This window comes from Larus michahellis, chromosome 7, assembly GCF_964199755.1.
Source record: "Larus michahellis chromosome 7, bLarMic1.1, whole genome shotgun sequence".
Classification (NCBI taxonomy): Eukaryota; Metazoa; Chordata; class Aves; order Charadriiformes; family Laridae; genus Larus; species Larus michahellis.
Window position 1 is genome coordinate 29,056,434 of NC_133902.1, and position 18,695 is coordinate 29,075,128.

Here is an 18,695-nt window from a genome sequence, read left to right on the forward strand (position 1 = left end):
AGATCAGGAAGTTAAATAATCTCTTCCAGCGTGTGTTCCTTGGCATTTACCGGCCATGATTTTTCTCTGCTGCCAGACTGTGCTGTCACCTAGGTTAAGTCCTTATGGCTTGTCTAAGGGAAGTAGTCTTGACTAAACTGGACTTCTGTGTCTCACATGGCATGACCAGCAATCCTTCCTGTTTACCTCAGCCATATGAGTAATGTGGCCACTGTAAACTCATGACAGTAAAGACTTTACTCATGTTGTGAATGCACGTTAAACATCTGACTGCTGCATCTTCACGGATGAAAGCTGTATCTGTGCTAGACAGACATACAGAAAAGCACGTTTTTCAGCTGCTGTAATCCCTGTGTCCAGCAGTTTTTGCTAAGTATAATGCACCGTGTTCCTTCACCTTTTCTTTTTTTTTTTTTTTTCAGTAAGACTAGTTCCCAGGGGCCTGTATGAGCTGTTAAGTTTCTGTTTCCCATAACAAATCCCTGCTTACAGTTGGCTGTAACTTTGGCAGTCTTTAATGGTTCGCAGTGATGCTTCTCACTTCCTGTGCTTTCCACTGCTTTGGTCTGAATGTCTTTGGAAAATTTCAGGTGTTTCCAAGGAACAGTACATAAGGCAATACATTTTACAGTCATTTAAAAAGAGTTCAGCCTATCCTATTGTTTGCCTTTTTATCCCCTTCATGTGAAGGAAGTGATTTCCACTGCTTTCCCTCCTGGAGGAGATTCTGATGGAGCTGTTTACTGCCATATCAAATTTTGCTTTCATTTGGCACCAAATCCATGCAGAAGTCTGAACTAAAATTTTGTTGAGTGCCACTGTCAGAAAATACCAGATTGTGTTTATGGAGGATATGTGATTGCAGAATCCCAGCACTAGTGGGAATTACTGGTACAACTCTTTCTTTGATCTAAGGAGGTTCTTGGTGGTGTAGGGAAGGGATGAGCCTGCCACCATTGAGGTCGCCTTTCACATCTTTATTGAGCAGGGCAAACAGACTAGTTTGGAAGGTATGAGTGCTGCAATTTGTGAACCGTGTGATGCAGGGGCCTATAATCTTCTCATGACCTTGTGATTCAGCATCTTGCTGGATATGAGGTCAGTTTGTAGTTCAGCATCACCACGCTTGGCTGCATGACACTGGCTCCATTCTGAGAGGATCCAGAGAAACGTGCAGCCGCATGAAGCCTCCAGCATTTAATAATGAACCTGTTAAACGTAAGTGTCAGTTTTTTCCCCTTGCTTTTCACCTTTCCTAATGGTTTAAAACAAAGGAGAGAGCAACATTAGATCTGCTAGCAGTGAAATGCTTTAGTGGCCTGTGCAAGCCTTTCTGGATTCACCCCTGTGAAATGGCATCTCTGCATGGGCCAGCCTGTAGCTTTCACAGTTGGGGTATGATTACGTTAGGGCTGGTTTTATTCAAGTGAATGCCTGTTGCAGTTTTGCAACTTCAAAATATCATTCTTGCTTTAAAGACATGCCATAGGAGGATGTAGAATAAGTGGACAGGTCGCACCACATCATGTCCCTCAGCCTGTTCCTGGAGCTCCCAAGCTCTAAGGTGCCAAGGAGCAGAACTCCGTTGTGGGGTTGCTGGCAGGAATGAGCTTCAAGAGTGAACTCCATGGTGCGATTGTCTATTGCTTTTGAAACTCATTTACTTGGAGCGTGTCTGCAGATATCATGGTCTGAACTGCTGATCTGTTAGGAGGGAGGGTGAGCTGCTGCTTTTGAACCCAACTGTGTGATGGCTGGCTGCAACTGAAGCAGGGATGGGAGGAAGCCAGCGGGTGATTGTGGAGGGAGTTGGTTTGTGCTACAGGATTCTGTGCCCCGTTCTTGGGGGGCTGCTGGGCTTCCTGTCTTACTATAGGAAAGGGTGCCTATTTAAACGATTTTACTGGTAGAAGTTAGACGAATAGACTGTTCTGGATTAAAAAAAGAACCTTAAATAGAAGTATTATCTGTGTTTGATGCTTTTTAATAGGTGTTTTTTCCTGGTAGGTGTAAATCTTCATGGGTCCTGGTAGCTCAGCAGCATTCAAAAGCTAATGAGCTGCTAATTATCAGCCCTGCCCAGGCTAATTAGTTCTGTTAAGAGTGTATTAATCTAGGCAGAGCTCTGAGCTAATGCAGCTTTGCTGCTCTAGGACTTTAGCTGATGTGGTCAAAACTGGGAGGTAGATCTCTGAGTTTGGTCTGCTCTGCATGTAGAGGCTCTAGGTACTGTGATTTCTCCTAGCAGCCATGAGAGCTTTCCTCCCGCAAGCACAAATGCCCAGTCTCCAGGTCCCAAGAACTTGCACGCATTTGACTGATCTCCCCAATTTAAACATACCTACTGTGCACTTCCCTCGAGCATGGCAGCACTGTGGAGGGAACTTCAAGAGGGGGAGGTCAGAAGGCAGCAGGCTTGGTGGAACAGAAATCGGCAATGAGACACCCCATGATTGCACTAGAGGTGATAGAAACTCCCCTTCCTTCCTCCTCACAGGCGTGAGCTCAGGTGCGTCAATACAGCTTTTCAATAGTTCTAGCCCTAAAGCCCTTTTCTATTCTTATGTTTTGTCCAGTGAGTCGGTTGCTTGGAAATAAAGATCTGCAGATTTGTGATGGTGCAGGATATGGTATATTTTGTTTTGCTGGTAGGTTGCTTTGTCTTTCTGGGGCTTAGGTTGCCACGTGGTTTCACTTTGGTTCCCGGTTATATTCTAGAAAGAAACTCTATGTGCAGTACTCTCCAGCAGCCTAATAGCATTGATTTATTAGGCAAATATCATTGTTCTGTTTATGCAGACAAGTAGGCAAAGCAGCTGCTGTAAAACTCATGGTGATCTCCTAAAATAGGGAGATCTAAATCTGCACTCATCTGGGAGAAAAAGGCAAACTATTTGAGGCTGGTTGGCCTATTCTAATAACCCTTCATTTCTCAACTTTTTCTTCCAGCCCCATGGGAACCTGTACTCAGCATTCCCTAGGTGGCTGTATTTGTGATGTTGGTCAGTACCGCCTCTCAGTGCAGCTTTCTAAAGCTTGGTTAATAAATGGGATCCCTTTGGTTCCCCTTTATCTGGTGCCCCATCCTGCTCTCTGCAGGTTCCAGTTCCAGAAGTGATAATACACAGAGTTCACAGACAGTGAACAACAGAAACCCCAAAGGGGTTCTTCATCACAATAATGTTGGTGCCAAATAAAGGAGAAGGTAAAATCAAGGGGACTGTGAAAGGAGTGATGCGATGAAACACACTTGTCTGGGAAAAGGCCCTTACTGACATGATGTTTTGCTTTGCTTTACAGGTACTCTCCATCACTATGAGCTTATTTTATAGAGGGACTGTAGCCTGCTTGATCAGTGAATGTTAAGTCTCCCATCTGAAGGCGGGTTGATTTGGTTCCTTTCTGCCACTAAGGATTGTGGTTGATGAATGTATTTGCCCCACCATCTCTAAGTTAATGGTGAGCCAAGGACAGACGTGAAGCAGCTCCTTCCCTGGATGTTCATGTGGTATCTTTTTAAAGCATCGCAACATCTCGGGCCCCCTGGTAGCACAGGATATGGAGGCTCTTGAAGTTGATGACATCAGCCCTGCCTTGGAAGTGACTGAAGACTTTTTCAATAGTTTTGATACTAAGCTTGAAAAGATTGTGCAGCCCTCTGAGGTGTACGGTGTACAGGAGGTCCCCGAACTGGTTGGGCACGAAGTATTTGATCAGATCACAGAGAGCAGGAATCTGAGGAACGTCGCCTCCTTAGCCAAAAGTAACCTCATCTGGGATCACTGCAAAAATGGCCTCTTGGAAACCAAAGCTCAGACAGCATTCCCTGCCAAAGACCAGCGCGTGGTGCAGAGGGGAACAGCTGCTGACAACCTTGCTTGGGCAGGGGAAGGGGAGACCACAGCTTTTAACATCTTCAATATCTGCCAGCGGAGGAGAGACAGGCCTCGCTCAGTGAATGACATCCTGGTGCAGAATGAGGAAGCCTCTGCGTTCAAGCCAGGACACAACAGGTCACGCTCCGATATCAGCCATGTAAACTGGGGAGTGGTCTTCACGGGCACCTCCCTGCAGCAGCCACCTGCACCTGGTCAGGACAATAACTGTGCTCTGCTCTCTTACCTGGCATTAACCAAGGGAGAGGACATCCAAGGAAACACAGGTTTGTGCTGATGCTTTATTGTTTCTGGTGATATGGGGACTTTCCTATTTGTTCTTAATATTTATCTTGAAAGAGGAGCTGCATGTTTAAAAAAACCAAACAAACCCCCCAAAAAACAACTGTGAGGTAGCTCTTAAGATGATAGAAATCAGCATGGCTCTGTTATCTTTGATACAGCTCTGTCTGTTTGCCTGCCTAAGGATCAGTTTTTAAATGAATCTTGACTTCTGTTCCTTTCACTGTTTGATAAGCTAAGCTTGGTTTACTTTTTGCTTCTATTTTGTTCAGTTTGACTCAGGAAAAAATAATTTATTAGTTGCGTATTTCTGATCATTTCCTTACCTGATTTTCCCAAACTAAAAAAATTTTGAATGCTAAAGCTATTGGGAGAATGGCAAATCCAAACAAAGGCAGTTTTCATAAAAGGTAGAGAGTGGCCATTAAAAAGAGGGCATACAAAGCTTTACTGTAAGGCCTGAGATCTCTGCTCTGTTTCCTTAAGAAATGCTGGCTATTCAGTCCATAAACAATTAACAAACTCAAGCATGCAGTTTGTGCTTGTCAATATTAAGGCATCTCTGCCAGCTTTGTATGGGGTACAGGAAGCCTTGTTATCAGATTGAGGCAGGCGTCTCCAGTGAGCCATATGAAGGGATATTTCGGCAAGTGATACTTTTTCCTTTTCCTTTCTCGAGCACTGCACTGGAAGAGGTTGTGCTCAGGGCTTCGGAAACATTGAACCAGTGTCTCCATCTCCATGATTTATTTTGTAGATGCCAGAAGGGGACTGGGCGCTTAGGGGGAAGAAAAGCAGTTAGTACCACAAAGGTTTTATAATCTAAATAAAGGCAGGACCTAACAAAGGAATTTAAAAATCAAAGGGTTGTGAAAGCATGCGTGTGTGTGTATGGTGGAATGGCTCCAGTTATGAATAGATAGCCTGTTTAGGGTTAAAACAAGCATTTTGGCTTAGGTTTTCCAGGTAAGTCAGCTGTTTTGGAGCATGAAAAGCAGGTGCCTAAATGGTTGTGTTTGTGGATGTGTGCGTATATAAATATATATAATATGTAGGTATTTATGTATGTATGTATATATACATACACAACCTGTAGGTTATTGTATTATATTGTGACATAGTTGCTGTATCCCAAAGAAGGGTGCTCCAGGTTTACAAAGGCAAGTATTCGTGCTGTTATTTCTGTTTAGGGAGATATAATGTTTTCTGCAAAGTGGGGTCTCTGGTCTGTGTCCTTCCTGTGGAAGGGATGCAGAACAGGACACAGAGCTCTCAGTTTCTGTTAGCTGTATTCTGGGCATCTCATGGGTTTAACTTAGCATGCAAAACTTTTAAAATCTAGCCATTAAATGTCAATACACGTCCCCGATAGTGTTTTAAGCTTAATCTTTTTGGCACAATTTCCCCATGGAGCCCTCAGAAAAAGAAAGGGGTTCTGTTACTTAGACTGTTTATAATAAGAAATACCTAAGCCATCCTGCATTTAAAGACTTGTTCATGTACTTATTCAGTGAGAGTGATTTCAAGCTGCCACTGGATCCCCAAGCTGCAAGAAGCGAGCTGCCAATCCAGCTGGTGCTGAGCAGCATAGTCCGAGGCCAAACAAGTCCTCCCTTCTGTCAGTCCAGGGCTTAGGCAACTGCGGGAACACATTGGGGCACACCCTGATGCATTGCACCTCTGTCTGGGGTGAAGCAAAATACATTTGCTCCTCCCTTACACACAAATGGAAGATGGTGTGATGCGGCTGTTCATAAAAGGAAGCAAACTAGAAACAATGATGTAGGTTTTTCTTCACCTTCTGTCAAACAAAGAAATTTTATTGGGAAGTGCAGTGCTGGGACACTATTGCTTCCGAAGTCAGGGACCACGTATTGCAGAGTCTCACCCCTCCTGGGTGAGAGTCGCCGCACTTTAAGAAGCTTCAGCCGTTCCAGTCCACCTTGCTTAGAGACAACAGACCCTGGGAGACGTGCCAACCCTCTGGAAACCCTAAAAGGACCTTGCTGTATCCAGAGTCGAGTCTATACCGGGACTTCAAGACAGCGTCTAGAAGAGCTTGATAGAAAACCTTCTGTGTTATAACCATGAGAGGAAAAGACAAGAAACGCACTCTGTGTACAGCTGGATCTCACTGTGGGATTCCTGAAGCTAGGTTGTGTCCAGGATTCAGTCACCCTACCCAGGATTCAGCGTGTACCCAAGGCATGCAGCTTTAGTAGTAGCAGCGGAATTCAGCGGTACTCTTCCCAGCCCCTCAACAGGCACATGTGCTGTTTAAATGCAGTTAATGCAGTGAAGTTTTTCTCCATACAGGAAAAGTGAACAAACTGTGTTAGTGTGATATACTCCTTATCGTTATGATTTCGTGTGAAACAGTTTGTAGTTGTGAGTTATAACTGTGAAGACCTCCCATCTACAAAGTAGTTTTGTGAAGTATAGCAATATTAGCACTCTTAAGAAAAACAGAAATTGACAGATTTCCATGAAGAAAACCCTTGTTTTTACACTGTCTGCAACAGTGTCAGGTATCTTATAGCCCATCCATTCCTCAATTTCTCTGTGGTACCATGAACAAGTCCCACTGCTGGGCTCAGTGCTGCCAGAAGTGTAGATCTCTTCAAAACGGCTTTTTACAGAAGAGACTCAGTATGGTCAAGTTCTGGGATTTCAAAGGTGAACCAAGCAAGGGAGGGAAATGGATTAGAATGAGTGGCTGAAGAACTTCTCCCAGTACTCACCTGAATCCCAGCAGCAGACAGTACATCTAAGGTTCTCGGCCCATGCTTTTTCTGTTGCTTTTTGCAAAGGTGCAAGGTATTTGTCAGGGCTTGCTGTGTGCCCTCCAAGAGCCTTTCTGCATGGGATGTTTGAAGGCAGCGGTACCTTCTTTGAGGAAGGAGAACTTCTGTGCTCTGAAAATGCACTCTTTTCACCTGTTTCCTTAACCTGTTCTGTTCAGCTGCTGTGCAGGTTTTAGAAGGTAGCCGTGGTATTGCTTCCCTCTGTGTTCACAAGAGAGCCTGCCATAGAGTTTGCTGCCACTGTGAGCTGAAAAGAGAAAAGCAAAAGCAAGAAAGTAGATGTTGCAGGTACATGTATCTGTGACTGGTAATTATTCTCCACAAGAGACTGAAAAATGTAATTTAAGGTTGGATAAAAGCTGCTGCAGTGGTTGAAGGGGTCATGGTGGCCACAGCCTGTGGAGACATCCCTTTCCAGGGCTTGAATACATGTTAAATGAATGCATATGAGATACTGGGAGCAACTTCAGCCACTCTTTTCAGTCCTCATTGCAGTAAAGGACTTCCCTCTGGAGCCTGCAGAGGTCTCCCAGTCCTCTGAGGCTGACCGAGTTGCTGCATAGATTAACTCTCCACAATTTTTTTTCCCCTTATCTTCATAGTATATTTATTACTATGAGCTTATCTGTTCCTTCTGCTTGCTTTTTTAGAATACAAATAAAACGAAACTGGATCCTTTCCATGTGCTGGGAAAGAAAAGGATCTGAAAAGAAGCTGTGCCTTTCGGGGCAGTATCTCCTTAGGCTTGCTGGCAAAACAGCTAGTGTACTAGAAGTGAGCACTGTCAGAGCAGTGTCAAGCCGTAAGCGGAGCTAGCAAAGACGGAAGTTGTAAGCAAATTCAGCACAGGCTTTTGTATTTCTGGGCATGTGGCCTGGCAAACAAAGGGAGAATGCTGCTTCTGTGGTATCCAGCAAGAGCTTGCTTAGATCAGTAAAACACAATGTGTGAGCAGTTATCTTTCTTTAATGGTCATGTGGATGTTTTCATTCAAACACAGGCACTCCCGAGAGTGTGGGTGCTACAGTACTTTTCCCGGGTAGCTGTTTTGTTTGCCTGCCATGCCTGTGAGCTTGGGGAACTCCAGAGCTGTCATTGCGCTGAGCACCTGCACGCTGATAACCTGTCCTGACTGCAGAAGGCTGATGCCTTGTGCCCCTCTCCAAAAAGCAGCGACGCAGGTACTCAGCCAGCCCCATTCGTTTTGGCAGTATGCTCTGTCAGTAAGCTGAGCCTATGGGGTGTTTGCAGCACTGTGGCATGGCAAAATACCAGAGAAAGGCAACTGCCTTAAAACTGGCCAATGGGCCCAAATTCTACTCTGTCTGATCAAGGCCAGGATTTCACCACCTCCTTTCAGCAGACTGGTTTTAAAAAATACCTTTTCCCCCCCCTCCCCTCCCTCTTCACAACTTTTTATCTGGCTGGGAGCCTACTAGTGATCATTTGGGCCGCTTTGAAGGTATGATTTTGTACTCAGTTGTGCAGGGGATATTTCAAGAGAGCTTTGAGCCCCTCTTCATATAGTTCTTGTACATATTACATACTTTTCTAGTGTGTTTTTGTGGAGGTGAGACATCTAAATATGTATTCATGAGCAACACACCACTGATTCACAGGCTGGGCATTGGAGGTGATCCTTGAATTCTGAGGAGTCACTTTACAGTGCTGCTTTCTCTTATTCTGGTGACCACCCAGACTTTATGTTAGGGTGTTTTCTTTGTTTGCCAGATGTCCTCACCTTCGGCATGAGTGGTGGTGGCTGGTATTAGCTCTGTGCCTGTGATGTTGGCTCATGCAGCATTTAGTGGTATATATCAGTGTGTTGAGCAGGTTTGTGGTGGTGGGTCACAGGAGCAGATGGCAGTGCCATCAATTGCTGCCGTTGTTCTGCTCGGGGAGGAGCTGCAAAGACAGCTGGCTGGAAAAGCTAGCAGGTAAGGGAGCTACTGCGGAGGTGGAGGTGGCCAGAGATCCTGAGAGGTGTGAAACACTGGAGGTGTGACATTGCAGCCTTCATGCTTCCCCTCCAGTGATGGCCAGGTAAAGCCTAGCTCCTGACCCATCTTCCAGAGAGGTTTCTGAAGCCCAATTGCCATTTGTGATTTTGCAAAAAGCACCCCTGTAGCACTGTCTTTTGTCTGTGGTGTGGAGAAGCTGCACAGCCAGGGCAAACCAATAGCCTGTTAATTGCCACTGGGATGGCAGGACATTATAGATCCGTGGTGTTGTGCAGAAGATAATGGTGCTGTCATCCAAGAGGCAGATGTGCGGAAACAACACTTCTGCACCTTCCTCTCTGGAGAGCAGGAAGCCTCAAACCACTTGGAAATAATCCCGGAGGTATCAAGCCAGTTGGAGAACTGATGCCCCCGCTGTGGCCCATTTATTTTCAACATTAAAAGGTAGTCAAGAAAAAAGTAGCCGTACTGCAGAGATTTGAGGCCTTTCAAGACTTAAGGAGGCAAAAATGTTATTTAAAATCCAGCGTGACTTGGATGCCCTCCACTGCGGGGGTCCATAAGCGCCAGGGACTGTCTGTGCATCTGGCAAGAGATAGCCCCTTCTCCCGGGAGATCATGGCTTAACTATACCACACAGTAAGGATAGGGAGGGTGCGCAGGGACAAACAGAGGTGAGGCGCTTTGCCCAAGATCAAATGGGAGTATAATTTGGATCACCTCACTTCAACTCATCTGCTGGATGATACTTCCCCTCTATCCCCCCTGTCTCATTTGGGGAGCGCTGCACTTGTTCCCTGCAGGCTCACTCCTGATTGCTCCTCAGGCTTGGGCACCCTCCAAGCTGGAACAGCCATGGAGTCTGGCAGAGAGCAGCAGCAGCGGAAGGGGCTAGGTTAGGCAGCTGCCTCGGGTGGAGGGAAACGTGTCCTACTCCACTGCCTTGGCTGGGAGGCTGTGGGAGGGTGCAGAGTGATGGAGAGGGGAGTGCGGTGGGAGGCAATGGGAGGGGCTCATATACAGGGGATGAATTCACAGTGCAGGAGGATTACAGTTAGCAGCACTGATGAGTTTGGTTGTGAAGCTGTTCTGGTTGGGAGGGTTATTCTATATGGAGATTCTTGTTCTGGAGTTACAACACTCCATAAAGCTAATGAACAGAGTTTTCATCTCCTGGGGCAGTGCTGATTGCTTCCAGTGATGTTGTGGTGACTTTCATAACTGAATTTTCAGGTTAGTTGCTATTATTCCCTTAGTGGCGTCAGCTAACTCTGCTAATGTGAACTGACCCTGTTTTTGTAGCTTTGACAGTCACTTTATACCCTTTCTTCCTCCTTTTTAAAGCTGAATTGAGTGAATTTATTAAAGAAATCAGCAAATCCGTCTTCATTTGATAGTCTCACTTATTTTGCAAGTGCTGCTGTTTTATGCATCTCCTAGCATCTCTTTCAACTCATTATACTTCTGTCTCTTCCGGAGTTGAGTCCTGTTTTGGGTTGGTCTTGCCCTTTGACTGAATCCAGCCTTCTTCTCCACTGCCCCCTTGGCACAGGCACTGTGTCAGCACGCACAGGGTGCCCGTGGTCTGCTCAGCAAACACTATGCAAGTGTTCGACTTGCTGCAGAGGAGCAAAAACAATTCGATGGAGTGACTGGGCAGCCAGGATCCTGCAGAGTTTCTCGTATGTTTCTTGTGCATTGCCATACCTGAAAGGAAACACATAAAGAGTAATTTGTTCAGGTTCTTTATCCATTGGTTTTGGCAGTTCATTCAGTGAGGAGCTTATTTTTGGTAAATGGCTAAGCCAGCCTCACTAGCGATGCATAAGTCTAAAATTAAGAGTTTGCAAGTTCAACATTTTCAAAGCAGGTTTTGCTTTCCCTAAGCCTAAGGAAGGTGAAAAAGAGCGAATGCCCTTCTGGTGGGGAGAGATGCTGTTTCTTTATATAAATTAATGCAAACTGCTACCTAGTTAAAAGTAGTGGTCTCTTGAAAAGAGTTGGCATTGAGAGAAGAGGCCAGATTTGGCTCCAGGACAGCCGTCTGCTGGGAATTTGTGGCTAAATATCAATGCTATTATTTCAGCTCCAAGTGGAATCAGATATACTCGCCTGAAAGAGATACACCTGCAGAGTCAGATGGGAAAACAGGTGGGAAGAAAAGGTTGTATGTTTAAGTAGGAAGGAAGTGGACATTGTGGGTCTGACTCACACTGGCTGAGGCACTGTTTGTCCCTGATCCAGCAAGCCCCACCAAGCAGGTGACTAGCCCAACCCAATTTCAGAGCATTTTAGGGCCTAAAGGTGTCTGCTGAGTTCTATGGAAATCAGAGAGGAGGACTATTGACAAAAACTCTGTAACCTAATGCTCATCTCTTACTAAGCATTAGGGAACCCAGAGAGGAGTGCCACCCCTAAGAAACTAGGCGTTTCTGCTTCTGCCCTTTTCCAGGTTACTTGGTATTACTGTCATCCAAAATGTTTCAGTGGTGGAAAACAGCAGGTTTTTCTGCCATACCAACAGGGACGCAAGTACAGTCGGTTGTTCAGGAGCATGTATCTTCTGGACATGCTGAGGTGACGTTTGGGCTCCCTCTCCTATGGTGCTGATTGCACCAATTGCCCCCAAGTGTGGAGAGGGGTAGGTGTGTGCTTGGTGCAGGGTTCCTGTCTGGGAAAAGTGGGCAATTCCCAGAGGAGAGGAGAGACACTGAGGAAGATATTGCCCTGCCCCAGCTGCTGAGTCTCTCTTTGTTTCTATCTACCTCCTTCTCCCTCTTCCCTTGAAATTATAACTCCAAATGGCTCATGCGTGGGCCATTTACTGTGATTATTTCCTTTTTTTTTACTCTTCCTCAATTTACTCTCCCTGTCTCTGTAGGGAGAAAAAGAGATGCAGTTTCTGTTTGGAAGGTGGATGGATAGATGGTAGCGTTTGCTCTCTGAGTGGAAGGTATTATCTGGCACACCGCACGTCGAGGAGATAAAGGAGCAGAGGGTTGTAAAGTGTGTGTGTATGTGTAGCATATGGATTCAACCTGTCTCTGCCAGCATCTATTGCCTGGACCTAAACAATACAAGGCATTTGAATTTTAATCAACTTGGCTACTGGTTCTGTCCCAGTTCGAGTGAGAGTCAGTGGAGCCGATTCACGGGAGCTTGAACGGAGGGAGTGGGGTGAAGGAGGGAGGGGGGTGCCTCTGAAAGGCAGGGAGAGATAGCCTTTCTCTAACTTAACAAAAGACAAGCAAACCTGTGTGCAGATGAAGGGGGAGGTGGCTGGGGGAAGGTTACGAGTTGTCTTATTATGGAGAAGCTTGAACTGTCATCTGTACTTGATGGAAGCGAGAGAGATTGCCGTTGGAGCTGCAGAAGCGCTGCCTCCCTGATTGGATTAATAGAAAGGGAAGATGACTCTAGAATGGCTGCCCATTATCTGCACTACAAAGGGATTAGTGTGGGTTTCAGAGAAATTAATGGCTTTTGAGTTAGCGCAGAAATACTAATGAATGTCAGGGCCAGAGATGTACGGTGGACAAAATTGGTTCTCTTTTAGTGTGTGTGTGTGTACGTGTGCATGCATGTATCTATCCATTTGGGATATGAAAGTGTGCTTTTTCTCTACCATTTTGAGTTTTAGATTAGGCTTTCAGTTTTCATATTTAGCTGAACTACTCTCGAGTAGCTTATTTGTTGGCAAAGTATAGTTATATTGATTTCTTTTCCACCTTTTCAGACCTAGTGCCAAAGGAGCAATTTTTAATTGTTGTTTTGGTTTTAGTCATATATGCAGGAAATCTTCGTAGATAAAGTATAGATTACTTTGAAGATGGTGTTAAATGCAAGCTCCATTCTGAGTAAGTGGTCTATGTGGGGAAGCTGAGGCTGAGCTGGCAAGGCAAAACTGAAGTGCGTCCTTTTTGTTAGTGCAGATGGGAGGTAGCATCCTTCCCCCATTTTTTAACCCCCATGAGGTTTGCATACTCACATTAAGTATATCAAACAGTTAATTCTCATGTATGTTCAATGTGAAAGTTTAATTGAAACTTGTCTACTTAATCCTTATAAATCCTTAAAGTTGGTCTTCACTGAAGAGCTAGCCAAAGCTTTTACACTGTTGCTGAATTCTTCACCTGCCCACACACGAAACTCTCACAACCAGCTACAGCAATGTTTTCAGCCAAGGACGAGAGCATCTCCTCAGACTGTAGGTTACAGCCCAAGTTCTCCTTTCTCACCAGTTGGTATCAGAAGCCCCTTCGACAGTAACTAAATCCCTCAAATACTCACAGTCCCTGACCCTCCTTGGGCCCCTGGGAGGACAGACAGACTCACCCATTAGCCAGCAGTGGAGAGAGCAGCTTGGTCAGCAATCCTGGCCATATTAGCTGGGAAGCCTGGTACAGATGGGCATGCAGTAACTTCCATACAGGCTCATCTTTGGCTCTTTGTTTCCGAGCTTCATCAAGCCCAGATGCTTCTGTTCTCTTAGCTCTGCTTTGAAGACATCTTGGGTGCACTCAGAGCTGATCATGTCTAAAACTTGTTAGACCGTGGCCTGTTAATGTGAGTGGTAACTGATTAAGCTGAGATGCTGAAAGTATTTTGTGCCTCCAGCTGTTTACCCTATCCTTCTTTCAAAGGTTGTCAGCCTGAGGGCAGAAACCACGAGTGAAACAACTCCCCACAACTCCCGTATTTCTGCTGTTTGTAACAATACATGTTAAAGATCAATTAATGCTGATTTTGTTTTGACCTAATTGTGCCAGGCAGTGGATGAGGAGCTGTTCCCAGGTGGCTGCCTTCTTCCTGAGTTGGGAATAGCAGTCTCCAAGGGAGATGGACAACTGCAGGCAGAAACCTTTTCACTTGTGTCTGTTAATTTTGCCACCATTTGTAAATCAAGACCTATCGCAGGTACCCTTACTGGAAAGGTGAAGTAGAAGTCAAAGGGGAGCAAGAGTTTGTTCCTCAGGGCTGGGTTGTTTTGGGGTGCCAACTATAAAAGTCAGTGTTAGAGCATAACAGTGAATGCCACTGAATTTATACAGGTACCAACAAAAATCCCAAGGAGCCACATGTCCAGCCCAAGGTGAAGATACAACATTTGCATGTATCTGGCTGAAGTGGTGCAAATCAGACTGGAACAAATTTTGAACAGAAACCTTATTTAAAACTCAGAAGTGCTTTAGATAATTCCTTTTAAATTTGTATTACTTTTTTGCCTGGAGTGACTCATGTATGGCTGGTTTTGTAGGGATGAAGAAATGCCCCTCGGCTTTGCTTTGGGCCAAGGTTTATGAAGGGGTCTGCTTTGCAGCACTTGAAGTGCTAAGGTGCTTAGATAGACGTGTTCAAGTCTGGGCAGCCTCTTTCTTTTCATTTTTGGTCATGTCTGCTGGTCCTGAGTCCCATTCTTATAAATCAGCAAAGCTCCTCTCTAGTAAATGGAGCTGTGCAAGGTATTTTGGTCCCAGGTCGTACTGAAATGTGGTAAGAAACTGCTGTTGCTGGGCACAATTCTCCATTCCCCATGTCCTGGGTAAGTCCAGGTGCCAGATGCGGTGCCCGGCTGCTGGCAGCGGGGCTGTTCGGGCCAGATCCCATGCTGTGCCCCTCAGCCACAGGTGGGACCTCTCCGGCAGAGTGCGTTTCAGAAGGGGCAAAGCACGCTACGACGGTGTGAGGAGTGAGGAAGAGGGTGTGAGGAGCAGCCCAGGGTCAGAGGAGGAGAAGGCACTGGAGACCCTGGGGAGATCATGATTGAGCAGGTATCTCCCATGTGGAACCTCATGCTGGAGAAAGTGGAGATTTCCTGAAGGAACTGTGGCCATGGAGAGCTCACGCACGAGCAGGTTTATCCTGAAGGACTACAGCCCCTGGAGAGGACCCACACTGGAGCAGGAGAAAAGTGTGAGGAGGAAGGAGCATCAGAGAGGAACAGACCACGACCCCCTGTTCCTCATCCCCCTGTGCTGCTTGGGACTGGGGCGAGGTAGAGGGGTTGTCTGTGAAAGCATAAAGTTGAGCCTGGGGAAGAGGAGGGCAGGAGGGAAAGGTGGAGTTCTGATTTGTATTTGTTTCTCTTTGTCAAAATCTATTTTAACTGGCAGTAGATTACTTGATAATATTGTACCCTTCTCGACTAGGCTCTAGGAGACTTGTGGTATTCTGTTGCTGTGTCACTATTCTCCTGAATAATCTCAGGAAAATTGCTTTGTTTCTCTGTCCCGCTGTTTCCCCGTCCCCTTTTTGTAAAGTGTTTTGGTACCTCTGGGTGAAAAAGTGCGGTAATTATACCCTTTGGTGTGAAGGCTATTTCTGTGATCCCATCCTCCAGATACATCATGTGTGGGCAGGAGAGATATATAAGCCAGAATGACATAGCAATTTGAGATGATTATTTAAAAATAATTAATGGTAACTTTCTCATTTTGTTTCCTCCAGAACACAAGCCAATGTTCCCAAATATTCTGAAGAAGGGATACGTAGAAATTAGAAGAGACAATGACAGCTACTGGCAAACCTGTTACGCTGAGCTCTCCCCATACAAACTGTACCTGTATTGCTTGGACAGCAGTGGCAACCAGACTCTTCCCACCGTGTATCCCCTCATGCGTTTTCAAAGGGTCACTGTTAGTGGTTGCATTGAAACCAAGGTGGTGGACGCTGTCTTGTCAGACAACTCGCAGCTACAGCTGAAGGCGGAGTCCTCATGGGAGGCTTTGGACTGGGGACACAAACTCTGGGAGGCAGTGCGTGCTTCTGTGCCTGCTTTCACAAGACAGCAGGAGAAACTGGAGAATGTGCCAAAGCCTGAAAATAACAGTGACCTTTCTCAAACCAATGGATTGTTAGAAAAGCCCGTGGAGCTCTTGCTATCCATGAATTTGACTGAAAACACTAAAGAGTACCAAAATATTCTCAAATCAGGAACTCTTTATAGGTTAACTGTCCAGAATAACTGGAAGGCATTTACTTTTGTCTTGAACAGGTCTTATCTCATGGCATTCCAACCGGGTAGGCTTGATGAAGATCCTCTGCTGAGCTACAATGTCGATGTGTGCTTGTCGGTGCAGACAGATACTCAGGATGGCTGTGACTCTTGCTTTCAGGTCATTTTTCCTCAAGATGTCCTCCGCCTGCGTGCAGAAACCCGTCAGAGGGCCCAGGAGTGGATGGAGGCACTGAGAGCAGCAGCCAATGCTACTAGAAGTTTAACTCAGAACCCACAGGTCACACTTAGGAACAAGCCTGGAGATCGGCTCTTTGGAAATGATCTTAGAAAGAGCAAGCGCCAGTCTGTGACCACCAGCTTCCTGAGCATCCTGACCACGCTGTCTCTAGAGAGAGGGCTCACGGTTCAGAGTTTCAAGTGTGCAGGTAAGCAACCAGGCTGCGGCATCTTTACCCACTCCCCTTCCACAGGAAAAAAAAAATCACTTGGAAGAGCACGTATGTGTTTTGGCAGCACACAGCCGTTCCCTGCTTCACACTATGGCCGTAGACACTTCCGTGTGTTAGCCTTTTTTTGCTCTCTGTAAAAGGTGGAGAAAAGCCTTTGTGATATTTAGGGATTCACCTGCATTTCATAAGCAATGCTGAAACATTAGATCCTGCGCCTGTAACATATGGCACTACATGGGCCAGGGCTGCCTTAACAAGGTGGCTGAGCTGTTTTCTTGCTTCAGGACACTGGAAAGGTGGTCCAGAATCAAAGGGATTTGAGTTCTGAATATGATGCAACTTTCTGACTTCTATCGATTTTGTTTCCTTTTATTACCGTGTCTCCTCCAAGTTCTTTTTGGAGCTCAGTTTCACCTCTGGGTCATCTGGGGAGACTCCTCAAAAACATATATGCTTCCCTGAAACACTGTTGTTTAGCGACATGTGTTCCATGACTGAAGTTCAGGCATGAGCTTATCTGCTTGGTTCTTAAGGCGGGGGTGAAAACATGACCTTAAGCCTCTGCATCTAATTGTAAATCTTGCTTCATTTGAATGCTGACTCTATTCTGAGGCAAAAGCATGATTTTATCCAGCTTGGGAATGAAGTGAAAATAGAGAGGACCCGTATGAATGCAGTTCTTTGTCCTTTTACTTCAGCGGGGGCCGTCTTTGTGGAGCAAATTTGGGAGCTTTGTGCCTAAATTGTACTCTGGCTGGCTTTAGTTGTATCCGCTTAGAAATAGTCAGCTGTATCAGAAGCGGCGTTTCTGGAGGGTTTTCTTGTTATGGGAGCTATGAGGGTCCTGCCTCCTCCCCACTCTGCTCTGGGGTAGAGGAGCTGTCTGATGTGGGTGTCTCCTCTTGCTCTGGAACCACACATGGCTCTGGGGGGGCTCTGTGCGGGCCCAGGACCTGCTGGCTGGCCTGAATCCCTTCCAAGGGAGACCTGAGCCCCAGAAGTACTGGGTTGCTGTCCGAACTGGCTGTGGGTGCAGCTGGGTTCGTCCTGCTCTGGTGGTCACCTGCAGGTGGTGTTCCTGCTCACCTCTCCACCATGCGTTGCACCCACCTGGCAGCTGGAGCATCTTGAAGGTTGGCCTCACTGCAGTTAATGATTTGGTCACACTGGGGCTTCTGCGTGAATTCAGTTCTGTTCTTGGCCACAAACTTTGTGTGACTTCACGTCCATTTTTTCTGGGAGTAATTATGTGCCAAGCTACTGCTGAAACTGCAGGTGCCTGGGTCCTGTGATAACTGATTAGCTGAACACTATTGGGCAATGGTCATGTCTTACCTCTAAGGGTAGTTGTGAGAGTGAAAGCTGCAGGGAGACTCTGGGAACGGCTCAAATAAGTACCCCAAGATGGATCCAGCCCAGTGTGTTACCCAGCAGACAGACTCGTGAAACTCAAGAAGACAGCAGAACTGACAGCCTCATTCTAAGATAGTGTCCCAGATGAGGTTAAAACTTTATTCCTTTCTTCTCGTTTCTTTTAATTCAAAGCTCAGTAGAGGAAAATTTTGTAATCTTGCCTCATTCTCTGACTGAGGTCCCAGAGAGTTTCAAGTGAGCGTTTCCAATTACCTCCTCAAAAATAGGATCAGGCCCTAGGATGGCAACAAAATGAATGTCTCTACTGTGACACAGGTTTTAGTCTTGCATTATATAGTATGGGAGCAGACTTTTCTGTGTGAAAGGGTGGATTTCCTCTTCCAAACGTGGGATGATTTGTCTGTACTCACTTATGTGTTCCCAACAGAAATAAGGTGCTCTGACCGTGTCAGCGTTACATGGAGTCTTTTCCTAATATACAGGCATTCCCAGTGCTCCTGTGATCTCTTTTTAGTCTGCAAAACTGAGCAAACACTCTTGTGCAGAGAAATGTGAGTTGCGGAGAGTCTGTGAGAAGCTGGCCACTGGGATTCCCCGTCCCTGAGGATGGGGATGCACGGGCGCTTATGGTAGGAGCAGACCCTTTGCCATCCTTGAGGGTCAGCTGGAACTTGTAGCTGTTACCATGGTGCATAGACGTGAATAACTGTAATTATAACTGGGAGAAACTGGGGAAACTTGTGTGGCTCAGAAAAGTTTGTGCTGAGGAGGCTTTGGAGGCACACCAGCCAGCTGAGGTTCACTCCATGTACCTTGCTCCCCGCGGTCAGTTTGCGCCGTTGCCGGCGTGGGCTGCTGTTTAACCCAAGGGGCCTGCTGTTGGTAATTACAGCTTGCAGGCATTGAGAGCGGGTTTTCCCCAGGGCTGCTGGGAGGGGTAAGCTTGGAAAAGGATGAGGAGGGGGGAGGAA

General features: G+C 46.1%; 1 protein-coding gene across 1 annotated transcript in view; it reads left to right on the top strand.

Annotated features, from left to right (window-relative positions):
• Positions 1-18,695, top strand: part of PLEKHM3 (pleckstrin homology domain containing M3) — an 86,852-nt gene that overhangs the window by 6,727 nt on the left and 61,430 nt on the right. Inside the window, exons 2-3 of the mRNA XM_074595252.1 lie at positions 3,301-4,162; positions 15,391-16,326. Coding sequence (XP_074451353.1) covers positions 3,559-4,162; positions 15,391-16,326 — 1,540 coding nt within the window. The 5' untranslated portion in view covers positions 3,301-3,558. The remainder of the gene's footprint in view (positions 1-3,300; positions 4,163-15,390; positions 16,327-18,695) is intronic.